Source organism: Triturus cristatus, chromosome 1_2 (genome assembly GCF_964204655.1).
Source record: "Triturus cristatus chromosome 1_2, aTriCri1.1, whole genome shotgun sequence".
Taxonomy (NCBI): Eukaryota; Metazoa; Chordata; class Amphibia; order Caudata; family Salamandridae; genus Triturus; species Triturus cristatus.
The window spans coordinates 1,049,996,907-1,050,022,287 of NC_140580.1; the positions used below are offsets into that span (position 1 = coordinate 1,049,996,907).

General features: G+C 50.6%; 1 protein-coding gene across 2 annotated transcripts in view; it reads left to right on the forward strand.

Moving 5' to 3' along the window:
* Positions 1 to 25,381, forward strand: part of RABGAP1 (RAB GTPase activating protein 1) — a 1,076,978-nt gene that overhangs the window by 680,000 nt on the left and 371,597 nt on the right. For both annotated transcript variants that reach the window (XM_085612417.1, XM_085612408.1), the window contains exon 17: positions 4,059 to 4,184. In XM_085612417.1, coding sequence (XP_085468543.1) covers positions 4,059 to 4,184 — 126 coding nt within the window. The remainder of the gene's footprint in view (positions 1 to 4,058; positions 4,185 to 25,381) is intronic.

Sequence of the window (25,381 nt, forward strand, 5' to 3'; positions counted from 1 at the left end):
TCACAATGGTGACCGATGCATCACTTCTGGGATGGGGCGGCCACATGGGGGAGACAGATCAGAGGCCCCTGGTCTCCGGGGAAGTCTGGGCTCCACATCAACCTTCTGGAGCTTCGGGCGATTCGTCTTGCACTCAAACCATTCCTTCACTCTGTCCGGGAAAGAGTAGTGCAGGTGTTCACGGACAACACCACCGCCATGTGGTACTGCAACAAACAAGGCAGGGTGGGGTTGTGGACCCTATGTCGGGAGGCCCTCCACCTCTGGACATGGCTGGAACATCAGGGCATGTCCCTGGTGGTTGAACACTTGGCAGGTTCCCTGACTGCCAGGGTGGACGAACTCTGCCAGAGGTGCATAATGGATCTCAAATGGTGTCTTCACTCGGAGGTGGTGCAAGGTCTCTTTCAGCAGTAGGGAGAGCCTTGGTTAGATCTATTTGCCACCAAAGAGAACGCACAATGTCAGCAGTTCTGTGCGTTGGAATTTCCAAGGCAGCACTCGCTAGGCAACGCTTTTCATCGTAAGTGGAGTTGCGGTCTGTTGTATGCCTTTCCGCCTATACCACTTCTGCCCAGAGTACTGAAGAAGTCATCCTTGTGGCTCTGGATTGGACATGAAGAGTCTGGTATCCCAAGCTGCTCAACATGGCCATCGATCGTCCGATCAGACTGCCTCTTCGGAAGGATCTTCTGTCGCAGCAGCAGGGGACGGTCTTCCACCCAAACCTGTCCAACCTCCACCTCCTTGCGTGGAGATTGAGCAGTGGCAATTGACGTTGTTTGCCTGCCTCCCGAAGTCTGCGATGTTATCTTGGCAGCCAGGCGTCCCTCCACTAAGACGGTATACGCCTGCAGATGGAACAGATTTGTGGCATGGTGCACAGCCAAGGCTGTGCATCCCCTTTCCGTCCCTCTTTCTGAGGTTGTCCTGTTCCTCTTTTCATTGGCCAAGCAGAGCTCTGCTCTAGGCACTCTAAAAGGCTACCTCTCAGCTATTTCAGCCTTCCTGATCAGCCTTCTCTTTTCAAGTCCCCTGTTGTAAATAGATTCATTAAGGGCATTACTCCTCTTTTTCCTCCTGTTCCTTTCGTAATGCCCCAGTGGGACTTGATCTTCGTTCTTACATATCTTCTGTGCACTCCCTTTGAGCCTCTACATAACTGTCCTCTCAGGCTTCTCACTTTGAAAACTGCCTTTCTGGTGCCCATCACCTCTGCACGCAAGGTGAGTGAGATACAAGCTCTTTTTTCTCAAGCCTCCCTTTCTGGCTGTCCATCCGGACAAGGTCGTCCTTCGAACTAGACCTTCCTTTGTTCCCAAGCTGGTTACTTCTTTACACATTGGCTAAACCATCACTTTGCCCACCTTCTTTCCACCTCCGCATCCTTCAAAAGAAGAGAGGCTCCACCGTCTGGATCCAAAATGTGCGCTTTCCATCTGCTTTGAAAGCTCCAAACAATTCCGGGTGGACGACCAGCTCTTTGTTGGTTATGTGGGCGCGAAGAAAGGTCAGGCCGTGCACAAACGGACCATCTCAAGGTGGGTTGTTCTGTGCATCAAAGCTTGCTATTCTTTGGCAAAGAAGGAGCCTCCAGTGGGGCTGCGCACCCATTCCACCAGGGCGACAGCAGCCACCACTGCATTGGGGCGGGGAGTACCCCTTAATGACATGTCAGTCAGCTACGTGGGCATCGCTGAACACGTTCACCAAACACTACTGCCTGGACAGCCAAGTCCGGAGAGACGGCTTCTTTGGCCGTTCTGTTCTCCAGGACTTTCAGATGTGAACTTGGTTTGTAGACCCACCTCTGGGGTTGGTATTGCTGGGGTATCTATCCTAAGGTAAGGAATCTATAACTATTTCTTTCAGATGAACAAGTTACTTGCCTTCGGTAACGATATATCTGTAAGAAACATAGGTTAGTTATAGATTCCTTACCGCCCCACCCATCCTCTCCGTTCTGCGAACTGACATCTAAGCTTAAGGACTTCCTTTCAGGGCCCTAGTTTTGTTCACCAGTGGTCAGTGTCTTGCATGGGTCTGCGCTTCTGGCGTGGAAAGTCGTGTACAGAACTGATGTCAGCGCGCGAGGGCGGCATCTACATGGCTACTACAACGTTATCACGGCGAACACGATGCCAACGACTAACGCAGAGTCGACCGACGCCACCTTCCGATGCGCAATGGTACTACTGACGACTAACTTTCTCGATCCAGTCGTACGACTGGAGGTAATTCTAAGGTAAGGTATCTATAACTAATCTGTGTTTCTTACAGATATATATTTACCGAATGTAAGTAACTTGTTCATCAGTATCTATAAAAGTAAGTTACTTTTCCTGGGTAACAATCTTTATGGTGGATACTCTATCTGCAAATTCATCCGCAATCCCACCCACTTTCCAATTTTGAGAACTGTACTAGTCTCTGCCACTAAGGGCTCTGAAAAAATGGACGAGGAACAGATATCGGAGTGCCGGAGTAGTGCTATATTGCTGTGTCGATGTCATGTCAGGCATGATACCTGTCAAGAATTCCTGTCATACGAGGGGAGGAAAACGGTAACCGGCGAAAATGGACTACATCTCCCAGGATGCTTAGCGGTTGAGAGGTTATGTAAACAGGAGAGCTGTTACATAACTCAAGGGAAACACGCCCTTATGTAAACAGGAGAGCTGTTACATAACTCAAGGAAAACACGCCCTTATGTAAACAGGAGAGCTGTTACATAACTCAAGGGAAACACGCCCTTATGTAAACAGGAGAGCTGTTACATAACTCAAGGAAACACGCCCTTATGTAAACAGGAGAGCTGTTACATAACTCAAGGAAAACACTCCCTATAAAGGGAGGAACCGGGAGGTACAACGCTGTCGGATATTGTGTTCACACCGACGTACCTGCTTCGTGAAGAGCAGTGTTCCGGAGTGGTGCTCCAGTAAGGCAAGAACGGAGGTAGGTCGAGTCGTTACTCCCTGGGCCGTGTCTTGCCCCATCGTCACCTGTGAAGGACCCGGAAGCTCTACCGGTCAACCATTGAGCTTCGCTTTTTGACTCGGCTGAGTCCAAGCGCAGTGGCGCTTTTGCTGGTTGGAGTCGTAACTCCCAGCCCGACCAGAGACACAGGGACTGCCAGCTGTAACGCATACCAGGAGGTGTTTGCCTCGTTACAGACTCGGAAGTCCACAGGATCGATCGAGCGGCTGCTCTCGGTTCAGTCTTCTTTGCTTGTGATTGGGGTATCGGTGACGCATCACCAGGAGGTGACTCCGCGTCCCGGTGCAGTCTGAGGAAGAGGTTGAGCGGCTGCTCCCTTCAGGTAGAGACCCCGGCTGGGTGTTTCCCTGACTCCTCGATTCTCCCCAACACTCTTCGTGCCCCTCACAGCCTACCGATTGGCATTGTCGGCCATTTCATTTCTGCCCTCTGTTGGCATACGCCGGGACCGGCGTATATGCAGAGGACGGTTAGGACCATCCGTGCTGTGGGCTGGTAACGTACTTAGCCTGGAGGATTCCAGTGACTATAACTTTTTTTTATTCTTTGTATTATATTTGCCTTCATTAAAACAACTAACCCTTCACTAGTGGTTGCGTCCTCATTGTCGTGTCTGTTAAACGATCCTGAGACGTTCAGGGCGTTACAATACCTGACACAAAGATGGAGCGAAGTGCCAGGTACCAGCATAGGAGAGCTATTGCAAAGTTTCTTCAGCTAGTCTGGTGAATGGGGGTTTCAAAAGATAAGTAATCTGCAGGTCAATAGAATATCCACCAGAAAAATCATTACCAAAGGTAAGTCACATTCATTCACAATAGATTCCTAGCCTCCATGGCATATTGTCATGACTTTTTTTAAACGTGGATTGCATTTGTTCACCATAACAGGAAATTGGCTGTTTTGTAGAACAGGGAATTAAACAAAACTGTTTGCCATACCAGTGTCTCTTTATGCAGTGTGTGCATAACCCGTTGATTTAGATGAGGCAAGATAAAGGAAGCATGGATGAGACTTGTTTTAACAACTGTTGCTTGTTGTACTTACATTTTTGACAGATGCCTGAAGAACAGGCTTTCAGTGTTCTGGTGAAAATCATGTTTGATTATGGACTACGGGAACTTTTCAAACAAAACTTTGAAGATTTGCACTGCAAGTTTTATCAGCTGGAGCGCCTTATGCAGGTATGGGTCTGTATGACACTTAACTGAATCTAAAGTAACATCCCCCATCACTGGAGAAGTCAATTGAGGTGCTCTTTATTTAACACTTTATGTAATGGAAATTGAACGTACTATTACTTTTGCTATTTTATTACTCTTAAGATGTTTAGTTTTACTGCCTTAAAACGTTCTTAAAAGTACAAACTTGAAATAATATGCATTTGTATTTCTGTAAACATTTTCTTAATTAAAGTGGAACATTTGTGAATAAATTTCAGAACTAGAGGTCACCATGTTTTCTTAGTCAGGACTAATAGTTTGGGAGGTGCTGCTTTGATAATAGCTGCTTTGCTGCTGATACATGACTAGGCGGCACAAGTGAGACACATTCTGCTTTAGAAATACTTGACTTGCTGAGTCATACCTTTATCAAAGAAGTCATCACACTTTTTTTGTGTGTATCTCAAATAACCATGAATGTCAGTTCACCCAAATGCCAGGTTTGGCAGACGTGACATCACACACCCTTTGACCATTGAAAACATCAGAGGAAGTGACATATGACCCTGAAACTTCCTAGGAAGTGATATCACCTGACCATACCCTGGTGACATCACAATAATTGACATCCCTGAAGTTCCATAATTGCATGATTATTATAGCACTACACTGATAAATGTCTATTGTAGATACATCCTATGTTAGGGTGCTGATATGATGTGCCGGGGCAAAATTACTTGTTGCTCTTTGTAGTACATGAACAATTGTGTGTATACATGAAGAAGATATAGTGCCACAGTACTGCATGGGATCCTAAATTATTTATACCACAAACTGTCATGATTTAATAGTTCCTCCAACTCGATGAGATGTATTGATAAATCAAAGGGAAAAGGGAAGTTTAAAAAACAATAGTAGTTCCACACGTATAAGTTGGTATAGACCATATATTAAATTTGAGCTATGCTATGAACATAACTTATTTCTTATAGTTAATACATTCACAGTAATGCAACATGGCAACAACTTGTTTAAAAAATTAGTTTTTAGGTACTTTTTATTTATTCAGAAGAGTGTAAAGTTGTAGTCCTAGTGTAAGGTACAGAAAGTAAACAGTGTTCATCAAGACTCTGTTTACTGGCTGCTCTTGCATTATCAGCTGATGATCTTTGAACATGAGATTTAATACTTATCCTAAATTAAGCGAACAAAGCGAGTGAACCCAACATCATCTAAGGGGGAGTCCGGAAAAAAGGTGGATCTCTTCCGGGACATTTTGTATAAAAATACAAAATTTAACCATATTTTTTCCATAAATTTCACATACATTTTCTGAAAAGCTGTACCCTTTCAATGGGCTCTCATTAAATATTCAACGACTTTCCGGGTGATCCTAGCCAATGAAATCTGACGTCCCAGGGAATTGATCCCCACTTTAGTTTTTTCGAAATGTGCTGTGTTCCCCATTTTCTTTTGTTGTAAATAAAATATATTGTGGTTTCATCAAGAAAATCAAAAAGAAAGCATGGCACCATGAATGTACATGCATTGTAAGTGTATGGTCATATCTCACAGAAGGAATAGAACTAACAGTTATGCGCTGCTACAATCTGTTCCTAACCCCGAACATCCGTAATAACAGGTCTACCATAAGTGTACAGAAAACCATTCAACCTGTGATAAATACCCCCCCCCCCCCCAACTGAGTCCATCTGATGACTAAGACCTACTGCATCAGTGAGTACAAAAGATCCGGAGGCGGGCGGCAGGCCAGCCTACCGCATAATCCAATGAGGGCAGCGTCGGGATGGGGGAGAAGATCTCACCAGCCAGTATCTACTGCTTGAAACCAGTAGTCCTGTGTCTATGAATCAAAACAGAGAAGGAACCTGCATTCCCCATACCTCAGGCCTTCAACGGGAGTAGCAGCCACCAACGCCATGCTTATCCCTCTAACCTAGTCACTAACCCCTCCCATGCTTTCTGCAATCTCGGTTTAGTGAGGCCAACAGGAATAATGGTACCACAGAGAGCTGCTTTCATATCTCGCCAACTTATTGAGATCACGATTCAATTGATGAATCCATGGCTCCACGAAGGCTCTCTTAAGAGTGATGAGGCTTTTCACTAAATCAAAGCCAAGCCTGTAAATATAGAGGTGACCTTATACTTCGCTGGACATAGGAATAATCCCAGTAAGCATGTCACTGGTGAGTGCAGAATATTACGTTTATTGACATCATTGAGTAAGTCAGCAATCACCATCCAATAACTGGAGAGGCGTGCACAATCCCACATCACCTGCTCTGCTTCCAACGTTCAGCATGTTTGAAATATTACCACCACTGTGCCAGAGCCAGCATTTTATCATGGGTGTCCTCTCTCCCCCCCAACCCTTTAAAAAAAAAAATTGCCATCTGTGCACCCTCTTGCCTAAAATTTCATACAATACACCAGTGGCGGAAATTTGCCATTATGACTGTCCATATGCCATGGGTGACCCTTGAGTCAGTAATCACCTCCTAGTATGTTGGGTCAGCATTTTGTCGTTGTTGACCCCTCCCATTTGCCACAAATTTCCTTCCTTATGGCAGAAATTGTTGTCAGGGTGCCAGCTCCAACATTTTGCCACATGTGGCTCACTATGATCAGAATTTCTCAGATGATGGAAGTCCCAGCATTCTTTTCCACAAGTGACTCCATGCTAACAATTACTGTATGGTGCCAGCACCAGCATTGGAGCCATGGGTACTGTATGCTGAGTCTCTTATGGCAAGTATTACCTCTGGTAGGCCAGAGCAAATATTTTATCGCATGGTATGGGTAAAAAAGTAGAAAGTTCCACTTCAGTGGAAACAAGTCACCCAAGTCTTCCTGGGCACAGAAATGTAGAAAATGAGCAGTGCTGAGAATTGCAAACCGATCCACCTGAAGGGTGCCTCACTGGGTAGATGTTTTATAATGCCTCCACATGGAGTTGCCGGTCATGAACAGATGATGCCAATTCAGACTATCAGCTCTGGTGTTCAGGTAACCGGCCAGATGGTTGGCAGCTAGCCAGTTCCCTTTCTGGCGCACATATGCCCAGAAGCTTAATTCCTCTTGATAGAGAAAGGTAGACCCCACTCTCCCCTTCTAGCTCATGTACCACATTACAGTTGTTTTGTCCGTCAAGATCCGGATGGACTGTTTGCGGAGGGTAGGGAAAAAGGCCTTGAATTCTAGCCGAATTGCCCGTTGTTTGACCATGTTGATTTGAAGTACCAGCTCCTCTGGAGACTAAAGACCCCCTATCTAAAGTTCTTCCAGATCTACCCAAGGGCTGGTGCTGTGAAGGACACCTCTTGAAATTAGGTTCTCCTTATTACCAACAGACCAGTCCCTCAGCAGTGTCTCCTATAGTCACCGTGGCGTTGACCTAGATCTCATGTGACTGCATGCATAGGTCTACATGCCTACATGACCAAGGACAGCATCATAAACATTTCCTTGCAGAGGTTCAAGAACCTGAGTTGAACAGTCAGATAAAAACATCACCATATATCTTGGGAACCAAGAAATACCAAGAATAGTACCCTGCCCAAATTTCCTGCTCTGGCATCAACTCCATCTCTCCTTTCTGCATCAGGGCAACTATATTCCGCTACAGAGTCTACAAATAGTCCTCCAGCTGAAGAGAGCTGGGGTTGTATATGAGGTAAGGTGTTTGTTTGACGAGTTTGTTTTACCCTCATTCTACAATCTGAAGGATTCACTGGCCTGATCTGATGGTATTCGAGGCCTGTGGAAAGGATTCCCATCCTCCAAAAGGCCTCACCTGCTCCTTCAAGAGGGAATTAAAGCAGCTTTCTAGGTTGAACAAAAGAAGAGGAGATTTCAGTAATAGTCTCCAACTTAGATTACTGAGCTCGCTTACTGGAGTAATTGATATCATTCCCTTGTCATGGGCACTTGGGGCATGGCAAACCTATAGGGTGGGTGCTATATGGCTCTATTGACATCACCACAACCTTACTTTCAACGTTGAGATGGAGTCCGCGCCCCCACCAGTTTAGCTCCCCGCCCCCCCCAATCTGCTGTTCGTCCCCCCATATCTCAGATGGGGGGGCTGAACAGCAGAGAAGGGGGGCGAACAGCAGAGATGGGGGGGGCCGAACAGCAGAGATATGGGGGTGAATCATTTATCTGACAGACGTCTAGCCGCAGATTCCTTAACTTAGAATATCCCCATGCGTCAGATTGTATCCGGAAAACTTTCCGCAGCAGCACCTCTGCGCGCCGGGGGCGGCACCGCATGGCTCTGCCCTGACGTCGTTCACGGACGTGACTTCAGCGGAGCCATATATGCCCCTCCTAGAGCGGTGACGTCAGTTTTCTTCTTTTCCGCGTCCCATCGCGCATCCTGGAAGACCAGCAGTTCCTTGGCCTGGTTTTTAGGCCTTTTCGACACCTTTGGTGTCACCGGAACAGTGTGCAATGCCTTCGGGTTTTAAGGCTTGTGAAGCCTGTGCACGTCAGATGTCTGGCACTGACCCGCATCTCATCTCAAATTGTCATCTGATATATGGGCCCGTTCTCTTACAGATTCCACTCCCGAGCTTTCCTCGGACCCGAATGCGGCCGATAAACAATTCAGTGACTGGATTACGTCGTCTCTCGACGCTTTGCTTCCAAAAATCACTACTTTTAAACAGCTTAAAAAGATATCCCCTGCTCCATGGTACACTCCAGAGCTTAAAGCCCTACGGCAAGAATGTAAAAAATTTGAACGCTCATGGAGACGTGATAAAACAGGAGCAAATAAAAATATCTACTCCATCTCTCTTCTCAATTATAAAACCGCTATCCGGAAAACCAAAAGCGTGTTTTTTCAGGAGAGAATAGAGAGAGCGGGTGGCTCCGGGAAGGAAGCATTTGCTATCCTCAAAGAACTCTCAAAACCACCAGAACAAGAACGGGGACCCCCTTCGGACCCTAAAGTTGACCAAGAGAAATGCCAACAATTGGCTAACTTTTTCCAGGACAAAATCCGATTAATCCTGGATTCAATTCCTCCCCTGAGCCCGAGGGAAGAAACCGTTCTCCCATATCCGACTTCTTCCACCGGCCTGTCCACATGGGGCCAGGTCACCTCAGACGAAGTACGGACGACGCTCAACTCCATGAAGAGCGGCTCCCCCAGAGATCCTGCTCCTCTTCGGATCCTTAAAGAGGTAGCCCCTTCTATCATCCCCTCCCTCACTCAGTTGATTAATACGTCACTTCAACAGGGAGTTGTGCCCCTGAGCTGGAAGAAGGCGGTGGTAAAGGCCTTACTGAAGAAACCCACTCTTGACCCTGAAAACCTGGCGAATTACCGGCCCATTTCCTTACTCCCAGGAGTAAGTAAAATCGCGGAAAAACTCATCAACAAGAAACTTTCGCAGTACCTAGAGGCTAACAACAAACTGAAAAATTCCCAGACGGGCTTCCGACCAGGACAGGGCACGGACATCGCCCTCCTGGCGGCGGTAGAGGAAGCCAGAACGCTGCTGGATGGAGGAGGATCAGTGGCAGTGATCCTCCTCGACCTTAGCGCAGCGTTCGATACCGTTGACCACCAACTCCTCATCGAAAGGCTAGCAAGAGTTGGTCTGGAAGGCACAGCCTTATCCTGGCTCTCATCCTTCCTGACACAACGATCTTATCAGATCTGGGAGAAGAACGCCCGCTCCTCCGAAATGCCCCTCCAATGTGGTGTGCCTCAGGGCTCCTCCCTGAGCCCCACATTATTTAATATCTATATGTCCACATTGGAGGAGGTTATCACCCCTTTCGGAGTGAGTGTCATCAGCTATGCTGACGACACACAATTAGTGGTGTCTCTGTCCCACCCTAAACAACAGAAAGCTGATCTCCTCAACTGCCTCACGCAGGTCCATCATTGGATGAATAGATCAGCGCTAAAACTAAACGGGACAAAAACCGAGGTCCTTGTACTCGGCTCAAAAGGAACTTCACTTCCTCTGGACATGTGGCCAACATGTCTAGGTCCTCCCCCAGACCCAAAGACAGAGGTGAAAAGTCTGGGTGTTTGGATTGACTCGGAACTCTCATTTGCCCCGCAAGCAAAGAAGGTCGTAGGGACCTGTTTCGGTCTTCTAAAATCCTTGAGGAAAGTCCTGCCCCTTCTTCCTCCGAAATCACAAAAACTATTAGTCCAGGGTCTTATTATATCAAGACTGGACTATAGTAATGCGATTTATCTGGGTGCACCGGAAGCAACACTGAATAAACTGCAAAGGATTCAGAATACTGCTGCCCGGATCATTACCAACACCCCGGCAAGATCATCGGCCAAACCTGCCCTCAAACTCCTGCATTGGCTCCCTATAAGGGAGAGAATTAAATTTAAAGCCTTGTGTTTGGTGTACAAAACTTTGAACAACCAAGGCCCCCCAGTTCTCCGCAATTTCATCACCCCTTACATAGCCACGAGATCCCTCCGTTCCAACGCAGAAAATCTCATCAACGCCCCAAGGTTTAGGAAAGCACGTTCAGGAGGAAGACGGTTCTCGGTCCATGCGGCCCGTCTTTGGAACTCCCTTCCTCGGGTTCTCCGTCTGGAACCCCAATACCTTCGTTTTAGGAAACTGCTAAAGACACATCTTTTTCCCTAGCTCCTATGTCCCCCTCGTGAACTCAGCCTCGGTCCTCAGTTTTACTGTTTTAGGGTTCTTCAGCGCTGGGATACCTCCGGGTGACTATGCGCTTTATAAAAATAAATAATAATAATAATAATAATAATAATAATCTGTATATGGTGCCTCGGCGTGCACGACGACTCCAAAGAGTGCGACGCCTGTCAGAGGATGAAGCTCAAGTCCCTCAGAGACCGCCGCATGAAACTGCTGGCCACACGGCTGTTTGGTCCAGCATCTACGCGTCACCGCTCTCCCCCTCTGGATCAGGCTCAGTCCATAGGTCGTTCCCGTGAACATCGTTCGAGGGCAGGTAAGCACAAGCAGCAAGCACGGAGGTCCTCCTCCCATTCATTTACTGCCGGTGCCCGCTCCTCTTGCTCTCTGCCAGGTAAGGGCGCCCGACAGTCGCTTCCTCCATACCCTCCCTTTCCGGGGGTTGGAGCGACGTGTGCCCAAACGGAGGCTTATTCTATTGCACTCCAGTCGTACTTTGGGTCCACACCTCTCCCTGGAGCGCCTTCGGGTCCCAAACAGGTGGAGGGCACTCATGTCGGGTCCTCGCCGGCAGATTCTTCCTCGGTGCCGGCTGTGTGCACCGAGTCCGTTTCCGGAGACGATAGGACGCCGACGGGTCACGGCCCAGTGGGTCCTCCCAGTCCCCCGTCCAGCCCACCCCGTCAGTCTTCCCATAGCCCTGAGCGGCTTCCTGCGTCAACGTCGGAGGCGGTGCTGGCTCGACGCCCGGCTTGACCAAACTGGCATATTTTGCACTGGGATCGATGTCTGACGGCGTCCAGGTAGAGTCCCCTCTGGAGGTTGTCGATGTCCAGACTACTCCAACTCGGCGTTGATCGGCTCCTCAGACATCGCTGCGACCTCCACACGGTGTCGATCGACGCCAGTGCTGACAACAACGCCTCCTGGTCAAGACGCTTCTCTGGATTCCCCGGATCGGGGGCCCATGGTGCAAGTGCCTTGTGTTGCATGGCCTTTGGGTCAGCCTTGGCTCCTCCACTTTAGTTGTCTAGTGGACGGCTTAGTCTTCAGCCGTCTCCTACCGATGGCTTATTATCGCCTAGCCGAATGGCAACTGAAGCTGGTGCTGCTTACGCACGTGCCATTCACAGGGCGGCTGCTATTCTTGGTTTTCAGCCTCCTGTGGCCCCCCTGATGTCGGATCCCTTACTGGATCTGCTCCATATGGAGCCTATTGAGGTGCAGCCTTTGCTGCCATTTGGCAGCTCTCTATTTGACATTTTGCTTGGCACATGAGCGAGGCCCTCTTCTGGCGACCCTGCTGATCGGGCTATTGCTCGTAGGCACCGTCCTGCTCTGGGGGATCCACTCTGCCTGTCCACTTACCCTACAGCTCAGGGACTCGTTGTTCAGGCGGCCTTCAACTTAGTCTTCATCCGCCTTTCCATTATTACCTCCCACTAGGGAGTCTAGGTGGCTGGACGCATGTGCTCGCCAACGTTTCACTTCTACCAGTGCGGGTCTCCGCACCTTGAATACTGTGCGTGTTCGCGCATTCATCCTCCACCCTTTGGGACCTGGTAGAGACCCTTCTATTCCAGAGAAGCCGCGGTCACAGTTGCTTCCGCTTCTGCTTGATGGCAGGGGAATGGTGCAATTTTCTCTCTGTTCTTCCCTTGATGCCACTCATTCTGTGGGACGAGCTCTTGCTCGATCTGTGGCTTTGTGCCGCCACCTGCGCGACAGTCGTTTCCCGCATAATGTTTGTGATGCCCTCAGAGATCTACCGTTTAATGGTGTGGACCTTTTTGATCCCCACGCGGATTCGGCAGTCTCTCTTGTCCGGGTTGCCATTACTTTTGCACTGTTCTGTGCCTTATTTTCCTACACCTCTATCACAAATGTGTATAGTAGGTTCCCCATTTGCTCAGCTGTTCAGCCTTCTCTGATTTGTTGGATGTCAGCTGTATGGCTGGTTTACTCTTCGATTGCTGTCCACGGCTGTTCAGCCTTCTCTGATTTATTAAAATTTCAGTCGTATGGCAGGTTTATTCTTCTGTTCAGTCCTCTGACTGCGTATTTTGCCCAAGAGGATCCCCTTTTCAGGGGTTGACGCTTACCCTATGTGGGGTATATGCTGGTGCTGGGCGACTGCCTTGCCTTAGTACGCTCCTATGGAGGATTCCTCGTGGCCATTCTTCGGGGAGTTCCTCCCTGTCTTTTGTCCTGCGATCCTATTAGCCGCAGATTCCTTAACTTAGAATATCCCCCCAGGCGTCAGACTGGATCCGGAAAATCTTTTTTCCCCAGCAATACCTCTGCACGCCGGGAGGAGGTGGCGCCCGGCTCCGTCCTGACGTCGTCCACAGAAGTGACAACAATGGAGCCATTTAAGCCCCTCACAGCATGCTGACGTCAGTTTTCTTCTTTTCCGCGTCCTAACGCGGATCCAGGAATGTATTACCTCGGGCCTGTTATTGTTTATTGCAGGCCTTTTCGACGCCCTTTCGCATCCAGGAACAGTGTTTCGATGCCCTTTGTGGGCTTCAAACTGTGCTGGTCCTGCTCGACAGATGCCGGCGATGGACCCTCAGGAACTCTGTATATGGTGCTTGGGAGGGCACCATGATTCCGTGGAGTGCGACCTTTGCCGCCAGTTGCGACCGCAATCACTGCGGGAACGCTGTATGACGCTGCTGTCTGTCCGGATGTCCTGAACAGACCCCTTGCAACGCAGGTCTCCTTCTCCATCGGAGTCGTCCACATGTTGGGGCCGGTTCCGGAACAGTCTCCATCATTCGCCTACCTCAGGTAAGCATTGCCCTCCCTCCCTGGCGCGCCTCCGGGCCCCACAGGGGGGGTAGGGACTCAGTTTGGGATACCGCTGGCCGGTTTACCCTCGGCTCCAACCGAGTGCCCTGACTCTGACACTAGAGTTGCCACAGGTGAGCATTTGCCCCCCAAGCCCCCCCCCCTCCCTGGCGCGCCTCTGGCCCCATAGGGGGGGGTAGGGACTCGGGTTGGAACACCACTGGCAGGTTTACCCTCTGCTCCAACCGAGTGCACAGACTCTGACACCAGAGTCGCCGCAATGTAGGGACACGGCCCGGAGGGTCATTCCATGACGTCGAGCCCTTCCATAGCGTTGTCGCACAGCCTTCCGAGGCTCCCTGCGGCATCTCTGGAGGTGCCTGCGGTGCACGACACCACTTTGGCGTACTCTCCCGCGGGTTTCCACCTCGGGGAATGTTGAGTCTATGCCAGTCCGTCTCCGAGCAGTCGAGGACTTTTCGGAGGTCGACGGCTCGACTCGGACTGTCGGGACGTTTTCGGAGGTCACCGTCGCCGGTTCGACTCAAGGAGTCGAGGCCTCTTCGGAGGTCGCCAGCTCCACTCGAGGGGTCGAGAACTTTTCGCAGATCGCCGGCTCGACTAGGGCGGTCTAGGCCTCTTCGGAGGATGCGACGCTGGCTCCACTCGAGGGCTCGAGAACTTTTCGGAGATCACTGGCTCGACTAGGGTGGTCGAGGCCTTTTCAGAGGTCGCCGACGCTTGCTCCACTCCGCCAGTCGGGGCCTCTTCAGAGGTCTCCAATGCCGGCTCGACGTCGCCTCGACGTTGGTACCATCTCCAGCTTTAGTGGTAGAGGATGTGGTCCTGGTGGGTTCACCACCCCCTGAGTCTTGTCACTGCTCTCCAGAGCCAGGACCAGGACAGCATTGACCTACTCATCCTGCTGCTGAGCCTCTATTGAGTGGCCTGTTTAGCATGCGTCCATCACCTACTGATGACTTGCTTTCACTGCCTCGTGGGGCCATGGAGGCTAGTGGGACGTTCGTCAAGGTTGTTTGCGGGGCTGCAGATATTTTAAGGATGGAGCCGTCCTCAGTCTCTAGTCCTTCGGAGACTTTGCTGGATATTCTCCACCAGAGCACGGGGAACATGGACCCGTACCTTTTGCAAAGTCATTGTTTGACATACTTCTTGGAATGTGGGCACGATCCTCCTCGGGGGACCCCGTGGATTGTGCTGTGGCACATCGGCTGGCTCCCACTGACCCCGCCTGTTTGACCCTCCATCCTGGAGCTGGAGGACTTGTGCTTCAGGCAGCTCTCTCTGTGACTCCTGTTCCGTTGCATCCTCCCACTCTGGAGTCTCGGTGGTTGGAGTCATGTGGCCACGATGTGTTTGCATCCGCCAGCTCGGGACTCCGGTCCCTCAACACGTTGTGTGTATTTGCTCGGGCTACATTTGCCCTTTGGGATGCTGTTGACCGGCTCCTCCCCTCCTTGCCGGGGATCTCTCGTGCCGATCTGGCCCGCCTAATCCGTGATGGCCATGATATGACGCACTTTTCAATTCGGTTTGCCCTGCACTCCACGGACACTGTGGTCGTACTATGGCCAGGTCGGTTGCCATACGTCACCATGCGTGGTTGCGTGATAGCATTTTCCCAGAGCATGTTCAGGAGTGGCTTAAAGATATACCATTTAATAGGGTCACTCATATTGACGCCCATGCTGATTTGGCGGTCAGGCGCCTCCTGTATATGTGTCTCTTTTCTGTTACCTGTTGTGGGCCGCAGATGTTCTAGGTTGCGTGGCTGCTCAGCCGTGTTGTTTACTTATTCTGGTACAGTTGGTTAAGCTGTATTTACCTTTCTTTTGGGCCTCTGCCTACGAGCTTGTCTCAAGGGGGACCCTGCTTTTGTAGGGTTGTGCCTTACCCTATGTGGGGTATTTGTTGGTATTCATATTGCCACTCTTGTTTGCCCAGGTACCTTGGCGCAAGCTGCCTCTTCCTACTATCTCCTCTGGTGAGTTCCATATGGTTGATTTCTCGCCAAGGGTTGCCATTGGTTATCTACGGTTGGTCCGTAATACATTCCTGCCTCTGTAGGGGGTTTTGTCACTCTAGCATGTTCCTACGACCTCGCTGTGCATATCTTGCCGGTCTATCGGTGGACATGCACCCCTGGGGGGGGGGAGGGGGGGGGGGTTGGGAGGGGAGCAGGTCTTCCCTGGCACGGTCTCCTGTTCCTTGCTTCTTGCAGGACACGGGGTCCGGTTTGTCCATTCCTGTCCTCTGCATATTCCTAGTTCTCAAGGAGTTGTTCTGGTCTATGCTTTTCTGCCCTGGATCTGTGCTCCATCCCTGATCTTTTTCTGGGTGTGAGTTCTTACTCCCATTGTGGCACAGGTGCTTCTTTAGGTGGCATTACTGTGAGTGTATTCTACTCGACGTTCTCCATTTTGGTAGACGGTGTCTGTCTTTGGCGGTATAGGCTTTTGGCACCAGGCTTCTGTCTATGCCTTCCTTCTATCCTTTAAGTGCAGTCATTTGGTCTATATTTTTCCGCTGTCTCACGGGAGACCAGGATTCTTTCCCCTCGGGGACCTGTTATTCTTTCTGCATTCTTAACTGTTATGCAGCACACTGGTGCCGTGGTGCCGCTTGCATTACTCCCCTATTTTAGATTTAAGCATTCCACGTACGTGTCGACATTCCTGTCTCTTGTGTGTATCTCGTGGATTCTACACGCCACTAGGGTGCTCGCATACGAAGTCTTTTTTGCCTTAGTGTCAGACATTCTATTTTTTTTTTTTTTTTTTTTTTTTAAAAACCTTTATTTGTGCATATTAAAAGAACAAATACGGGCCTACAACCATCAGGCCGGCCACAATACGGTTAAGCACTGAGACAAACATTACATCCCCTGTGCATCAATGGTCAAGATTAGCAACGATTCAAGAGTTATACACTGGAGAGATCCTTGACACCAGGGGAAGGAGAAGTGAAGGTTAATTTTAAGGTTTTCAAAATAATTTTATCGAGGAAAAAGTCAGTAGAGGATAGAACCAAGGAGATTCGAGTCCGCAAGATGGCTTCACCACACGGGAGAGCAGCAGCATCATTAAAACGGCCATAGAAAATCTCAGACAGTGAGGCGATGCAGTTATATAACAGGATAGTCACATGAGTAAATACGCACCCCTCCAAAGCCGCCCCCACTCAATCCCCCCCACACCCGGACCCCGAATCGAAACAAGTATAGCGCAGAGACATAGAAGAAAAAGGCCCATAGAACTAAAAAGAAACAGTAAATTACCCCCCCGCCCTACACCAATGCGGAGGCTACGGCCTGCCCCCCCCCCCAGCATAGTGCCTGTCGCCCAATGAACCCGAAATATAGACAAGAGAGAAAGTAGGAATAGCGTAAAGAAAATAAGAAAACAAAGAAGAAAGCGGGGAGGAGCCCACGTAACCTCAGAGCGCCCGAAACCACCGGCCAGCTACGCCTCCACACACTGAGAACCCACTACACCCAAAAGCGGTCGTGTGAAGATAACGTGTCACAACAATTTAAATGAAGGCAGACAAATCGCGACGAGTGCGCACAATATATGCAAACAGTTCCAGTCCCAGTCCAGCCCATCCGTGAAACCATGGTGATAGAAATCAATCTAGCCCTGGCCCGATCGCGGGCTTAAGATTAGACCAGCCCCCACATGAAGGCCCCGCATCCCGTGCAGACAAAGACAATATGGCCGCTTGGGAGAAGATGGAGACGTAGAGTCACAAAATGGCCGCCGATCATCTATTGAGGTCCCCTTGTGCACCATATAAAATCCAGACCTGGCCTGTAAAGTACAGGAGTTCCACATAAAAGAAGCCGTAGGCCACCGTGAACGGTTCCTCGAGGACGTCGGGTGTCGCTCAGCTGGATACTCTTGCGGACGCGGTGAGGCAGGCAACAACAAAGCAGGCAGCAATGAACGGGGAAACAAAGTGTCCGCAATTGAGCAGGAGATCGATTGATCCTGGGTGCCGGGAAAGCCAGATGCAGACACCAGTGTAGCACGGTTATACACAGTCGTTGCGTCCCCACAAGAGGACAGAAGCACTGGCAGACCCACGTCTTGTTGATAACAAACGGGGCGCTCACGACCCGCAGCCGACAGTATGGAGTCGAACCGCTCACTCAGCGTTTGCAAGCCAACACACAATTGCAGACGAAAGTCCCGCAGGGCAGCCAGAACGGAGCCGCATGTCAGCGGAGGCTGCGCCCCCACATCGGCAGCAATCCGGGACGGCACTGTGGAGCTGGAGTCTGGTAGAGGGAGGGCGAAGCGGGCAGCGGGCGAGACCGGAGCATCACTCCCCAGCAGCGAGCAGGCAATCAACGCCATGTTTTACCGCTGAACGGTACAGAGGCCAGGGGGGGGTCGTAACAAGGAGGCAATTCCCCTCAGGTCTGCACCGCAACAGGTGAAAGCCAACAGTCGCTTCCCCTCCCTCGGACTCTCTTTGCAGCCGACTAGGCAATAGAAGAAGGGGGTCTGCAGCCTTCCACAGCGCGGTCCACAGAGCGGGGCAGGAGACCCGCCACACCGGGGCTTACCCTATAGCTCCAGCCCGTCAGGTGCAAGGTGCAGGAGGTGTCCGGGCGTCTCTCCCCCGGCTCATCTGGCGACAGTCCGTGGTGTGAGGCGGGGTCGGGGCCGCGGGGCTCAGGTTTGCGCCGGCGGGTCCAGTGACTGCGGAGCTTCCAGGGGGCCGGCCAAGGCCACAATAGAGCAGGGGTCCAGTGCAGAGAACAAAGGCACCAAGAACTCCGGCATCCGGGCGGGCTCAGACTCCGGGAAAGCGGCGGAGCGGTCAGCGCGTCGTCGCACACGTTACACCTCGAAAATCGGCGAGGATAGGAATCAGGATGATAGTCCGAGGCCAAGGGCCGACGGAGCCGGGCGCTCAAGCGTCTGCTCCGGTCGCCATCTTGGCTCCTCCCCATTAGTGTCAGACATTCTTGCTTACTCTTTCCTTCGGGATAGTGTCCTCTTTGTGTTCATAGCCTTGCAGGTTATCCACTCACAGTGGTGCCTTTTCATTTGTTTGGCTGCGTGCCTACCACCTGAGCTTTTGCTCAAATGGTGGCTCCTCTGTCTCTGTTGGCACTAGGCTCTGGGCTCGGCCCTGCCACTGTTGTCACATGTCCTAGGCAATACACATTAGGGTGTTTTTTCTTCCACCCACGGGCCTCATGCTGCGGCTCCGGTTCTTGGGCAGACAGTCTTCCGACTGTCCCCTGTTTCTTGTGGCTTCCACTGTGGTGTGTGTTTAGGCGGTATGCTCTACCGTTGTCATGTTGTTTTGACCCTTGGTACTTCGTTCCTCTTGGGTTATGGGGACTGATGCCTGGATCCTTCGTTGAGGGTCTCGCTGCATTGTTTCTTACGTTGGCACGGAACTTTCTAGTTCTGTTTTCCTTTCGTCTGTGTCTGGGCAAGAGAGGTCTCACACTGTCCCTCGTCGGATTTGGTTTCTTTACCATCCCTTGTTTATGCTCCTTAAGGTGGGTCGTGGGTCTGATGCCTGTGTAGGAAGGTGGATATCTGACTATGGTTACCCCCAAATTTTTTGCCTAGTGTCTAGCTGGTTTTTCGACTTAGTTGGCCTGAGATTCTGCCATTCAGGATCTCAGGCTGTCTGCTCTCTCTTTAAAATGGACTCCATGTACCCTAGGTAAATACCCAATTGGTAAGGGTCACCTTATTGGACCCTGTACAGTGTACCCTAGGTACCCAGGGCATAGGTGTACCCTAGGCCTCCCAGGGGCTGCAGCATGTATTATGCCACCCCTGGCCTGGCCTTCCAATCCGACACAACTGGCTGATCACTCAGCTGGGGCAAGGTCGTGTATCACCCCTTGCTTAGGTGTAGTATTCCTATACCTACCTTATATATAGACACATGTGTACCTATCAGCCACTCCTATGGCAGGCCTTAACAATCCTGGAGGCAGAGTGCTTGGTAACATGTGAGATGGTGCTCTAGCATGAGCTGAGCCTGTCTGCAGCTTTCGGAACCATGTCCTTATAGCTGTTCTATGATATAGCCTACCATATACTCTTAAAGTACCTTATAACCTTAAACTGTTATGGTAACTATGGTTTGGCTTTATCAAAACATGTTGTGTAAGGTGTCTAACACTTTGGAATAATACCCCCATACCATTTCTGGTGATGAGGATATTATTCCTCCCTTCTAGAGGGAGAGACATGTTAAAATCCTACTTTGCTGTGTAACTCTGACCAAAGCCTCAGCATCACAAAATGGATGCTGCTGCCACAGACACGAGTCTGACCTCCTGCAGCTGGGAGCCCTCCCAGCCAGGGAGGCCTGGACAATAGGTTTCCTGCTTGGGGAGGTGCTAGCACCTCCCCAGACAGACTTTAGTGTATTGGAGCAGGGAGGGCTGAAAGGAATGAGACCTGCCTGGGGCACACAAGGTGCTCCATGCATAGTCCAGTTCAAACCGGTGCTGGGGCACTCCAGCCCCAGCTCTGGCGCGAAACTGGACAAAGGAAAGGGGGTGTAGCCACTCCCCTTCCTGGTCCCACCCATAGGAGGGACCTTGCAGGTAGCCCAGCCCACTAGCCCAGTATATCAGTAGGTAGCTGAGCCCTGCAAAATTAGATTATCCTGAATCTGCAACTTGAACAGAAACTGTGGACCTTCGACATTCGACCTCAGGAAGAAGACTGAAGAAATCTCCCTTGTGGCCAAGGAGTGACCACCCTGGGCAACAGGCACCATCCAGCGACCGCTGCTTGCTTTGCGACTGATCCTACGAGGGACGACAGCAGAGACTGACCAGCGCCGAGACTTCCAGACACCTCTGACCCAGATCCACATCTGCAGCGAAGCTGAGACCCGTGGAGGCGACGAGGGACGTGGGACCGGCGACTTGGGAAAAGTGGCTAGTAACTGACTAGCGCGACTTCTGGGGCTTCCTCGAGGCTGTGCTTGGGGAATTGAGAAGCCCCCATCCCGAGCACCATCTGCAAAGAAGATCAGCTCCCCACACTTCACGTGTTCTGCGTGGGGCCCTTCTGCACCTGAGTTGCTCGACATGTTGTCCGGTTGCTGGCCCGTTGGCTAGTGACCTCTGCGATGACGAACCTTTGATTTCATCTTGCTGGTCCGGCTCCTCCAGACTGGCACTCGCTCCTCTGTGAAAGAGAAGCACCTCAGACCTTCCTGGTCTGCACCAGAAGCAAGTCCTCCATTCTGCGTGGGTTCCGCTTGCCAAGGCTTGTTTGGTTCTAACTCGACATAGACGCCGCCGACAGCAAGAGCCTTCGTGGGACAGCTCGCGTCCTGGTCGCCCTCGACGTCTCCTGGTACCCGTGGCTGCTGCGACAAGCTTCACCCCTTCACCTGCATCTGCACGACATCGCCTGGTTCCTTCCCGGCTCCTGGCTGGTGACCTAGACTCTGTCCCTTCTGCTTGCAGGTATCCTTCCTTCTTGATTCCATCCTTGGGATCCACCGGACACTCTTCACTGACTGCCTGTCAGCAACTTTCCTTCAGGCATCCATCGGAGTCAACGACGAAACCCGACGCAAGTTCACACCTATGCACCCGCAGCCCGTGGGCTAGGTAACTTGAGTACTCCGGTGCTCACAAGGGTATTGACTATCCTAGGGTCTAGTTTCCAAGTCTCGAACTCCTAGCTATTCCAGAAGTGTCCTAAAACTGTTAATTTCTAATAACTACTATTTCTATCGACTTTTACGCACGAGTGTTTCCACTCTGCACCTGAATCCCGTGGGCCTCCCACTTCCTAACCTTTGGTAGTATAGTGTAGCCCCAGCGATTCCCTAGGCCTATCCTGTGTTTGTGACAGTGGTCCTTATGCCACTTACTGTCAGGAATCCCCTCCCGCACATGGATTCCCTCCCACGATGCCACTTCCGTGAACCTGGTGCGCTTGGAGGAGAGCGGACTACAACTCCCAGAATGCCCTCCGGCAACAATTGCCTCATGGAACTCAAGAGTTCTGGTTACATAACACCAAGGGTAACGCCTAGTTTTCATGTTATGCAACTCAAGAGTTCTGGTTGCATAACACCAAGGGTAACGCCTAGTTTGCATGTTATGCAACTCAAGAGTTCTGGTTACATAACACCAAGGGTAACGCCTAGTTTTCATGTTATACAACGCCGAGAGTACTACTTAAGGAGAAGATCACTGGGACTCGGCGTCGGATATTCTGATCTTTGCCGGAGTACCTGGTTGAGGTACACGGACCCGTTGGAGAGTGGAGCGGCGGAAGGAACATTCTAAGGAGCGGAGGAGAGGTGCTGGCGTGTGCTTCCTGCCCGTGTCCTGTCCCGTTCTGAGAGCCGTATTCAACGTCATTGGGCACAAGTACCGTTGGTAGAGCCGAAGCTCCCAACGGCCTGACAATTTGGAGAAATCGAGGTTGGTGCGAGCCGAAGCTCCCAACCCTCATTACTTGGGTGAACACACGCTTAGAGCCAAGACGCTATCCAGGAGGTGTTTCCGCGTCTTAGCCATCGACACTCGTAGGAGAACTGGGATAGGTAGAGCGGCTGCTCCCATCCATTCTCTGCACCACCTTGGGTATCATCACTTAAACCCGGATACAAGAGACGCACACTAGGAGGTGTTCCCAGCGTCTTTGTGTTGTGGCAGTACTCTGGGGGAAACTGGTAGAGCGGCTGTTCCCAGGTGGTAGAGAGCCCGGCCGGGTGACTCCCACGTGCCCCCCGTATATTCCACAACCTTGGAACTACTCTTCACAGCGGTCGAGTGGCATTGTCGGCCACTGCTTAGCACTGTGCCCTCCGTTGGAGCATACCGGGACCGGTGTGCATGCGGAGGACGGTTAGAAGAGCTGTGAATGGGTATCGTACTTTAACTGGTGATTCCAGTACCGGTATTCTTTGTTGTCTGTAGTTTATCTGTTTATTAAATCCTCCTTAACCTCCCTTTCTCTGGTCCGTTGTCTGTTTGTCCCAACCCCGAGAAAGCCAGGACGTTACACTTACTTAGTATATGGTTTGCGTGGCCCCTAGGGCCTAACTGTATTACTTACCTGTGTGACTTAATGTATGCTTAAATAAGACTGTGTTTTACTTACCTCGAATCTCATAAAGAGTGCTGAGGGTTTGACTAGAATAAATACATTCTATTTTTATATATATCTGTTGTGGTGTCCTTTCATTTGGTATTCAAGGGATTACATATGGTGTAACAGCTGGCTTCACATGCCATACAGAGTTTAGCCTAAGACTGCTCTTGTCCATGCTACCACTAGGATAGCTGGTCTATAAGGTTGACTTTACAACCAATCACCGTAAGGGTTGTTTGGACTGATGCAAGGTGTACACTAGAATTAGTGACATCATATATCAGGCCAACTTCTCACAGCCGTTGTCCTGGTATTGCGGTTTCCACCGTTTTTTCGTCAGCCTCTTGACAAATGTGTTCTCCTGGAACTTGGTGGTTGTTTCGCAGACCCTCCTCCTATGGGGAATGGCTTTGGTATCTATTCTAAGTTAAGGAATCTGCGGCTAGATGTCTCTATCAGATGGAAAAGTTAGTTACCTTCGGTAACGATATATCTGGTAGACAGTCTAGCCGCAGATTCCTTAACGCCCGTCCATCCTCCCCACTCTGCGAAGACTGTTTCCTATGGTGTCTTTCCACCTAGCCTCCCTCTTTCTGGTGGCTTTGGTCTTCCGGAGGTGTGCTCTCGTACCTCACTGTGGGGTAGGGTGTGTTGTTCTATGTGGGGCCCTTTAGACTCCCCTCCGTCCTAGTGTTTGGTTGGTGGCGTGTTCTCGCACCTTCCTTTGGCAGCTTTTAGCCCTTTGGCTCTCCACTCCGACCATGTTTTCAGTTGGTTCAGGTCTCTACTTTTTACTACTTCTCATGTTTTCCTCCTGTGCTGCTCATGCATGAGTTATTCAGTTTAAAAAAAAAAAAAATACCTTTATTGAAACATCGAATATTCACAGTCATGGGACTACAACCGCCTGGGCCGGCCGCTAATGTAAAGAAAAGGGAGGAAGACAATAACACAGCAGTCAGATGAACCGGAGCGAGCCGCACGCATAACGGCTGCAGCCGCCCACAACTAAACATACTACTACAGAAAGGTTTCTTATTAACTTTTTCATAAATAAAAACAACAAAAGGAAACTTATACCAGGCAAAAGAACTCCATTAACAGGGACTTGCTCTCTCATGGGCGGGGAACAACAGCGACAACGCAGCCAATTACACATTTATTGGCGTGAAAAAGGGCAGGGGGGGCAGGGAGAGTGTCGATCATCACTCCCGCAAAGCGACCAGGAACATCAATGTCAAGGGGACATCGTTACGTCTGGTGCAACCACCAAGGGGGGGGCGCAGATATCCCCCCGATATGAATTCCAGGGACCCCACATCTTACTCCATGCCCTAGGTTTGCCCCTGGCCACGTAAACCGTCTTCTCTCGGAACATGCACCAATCCATGTTTTCTTTCCATTTCGTAACTGTGGGGGGCCGACCGGACCCCCAAAGCTGCGCAATGTCCCTTTTAGCGATCATGTTGCCCAAAGTCACCCAACGTTCTTGTGCCACATCCCAGTCAGTCGGCTCCCACACATTCAACACACATCGCCGAGCCTCAGGGAGCAGTGCCACACCCGTAACCTCCTCCATCACTGCATTTACACCAGTCCAGAAACGTATCCCCATCGGGCACTCCCACAGAATATGAAGAAAAGTACCAAGCAAGCCACAACCGCGCCGACATAGACCATCACTTGCGTAACCCATGCGAAGCAAGCGGGGACCGGTGACATAGACCCTATGTAGTATCTTCAACTGCACAAATCGAAGGCGAGCCGGTATAGCAACCTCCCTCGGTGAGGCTACGGCCGCGACCCAGTCCTCGTCATCCAACTCTAGGCCATCAGCGACCCAGACCTCTCGCAAATGTGTGAGAAGGTCCGCTCGAGTATTAATCAGTTTTTTGTAGATCAGAGAAATAGTACTATCTGGCAGGTAACCATCAAGCAGACGATCTTCCAACGGGGAGGCTTCGGGGATCTCTGCAGGATTCGGGAAAGCGGAAAGTAGCGCATGGCGCATCTGCGCATAACGTAAGAACTCCCGATCGCTCAGCTTATATTCCGTCTGAAGAGCTTCAAACGATTTAAAAGCGCCCTTCGTCCAAAGATCCCCCACACGACTAATTCCGATCAAATCCCACTTCTCAAAGCCTTTCGAACGCCATAGACCTCCCAACGCATCCGACGCATACAGTGGAGTCGCACGAGACAGACGGCCCGTCCATCCCGTAGCAGCGGTGGCGCAGTGCCAGGCGCGCACCGCATTTTTCGTAGGACCGGTCAATTTAGTACTTCCCTTCGTGGAGTAAAGCGCCCTATTGAAATCTCTGCCCGGCAACAGTAGCTTATCCATCTCGTACGCGGGGTTCACCGCCGGGCCGTATGTCCCATGATTCACCGCCACCAACTGGGATGCCCAATAATATCGTCTAATATCAGGGAGAGCTATGCCACCGTCATAACACGGTAGGGTCAATTTAGCGAGAGCAATGCGCGGTCTCCCATCCCAAACTAGCTGCCTCTGTAAGCTCTCTACCTCACTAAAATATCGGGCGGGCACCACGTCCAACGTATTCTGCAATGCATACAGAAAGCGTGGAAGAGACCTCATTTTGAATAAGGCTGC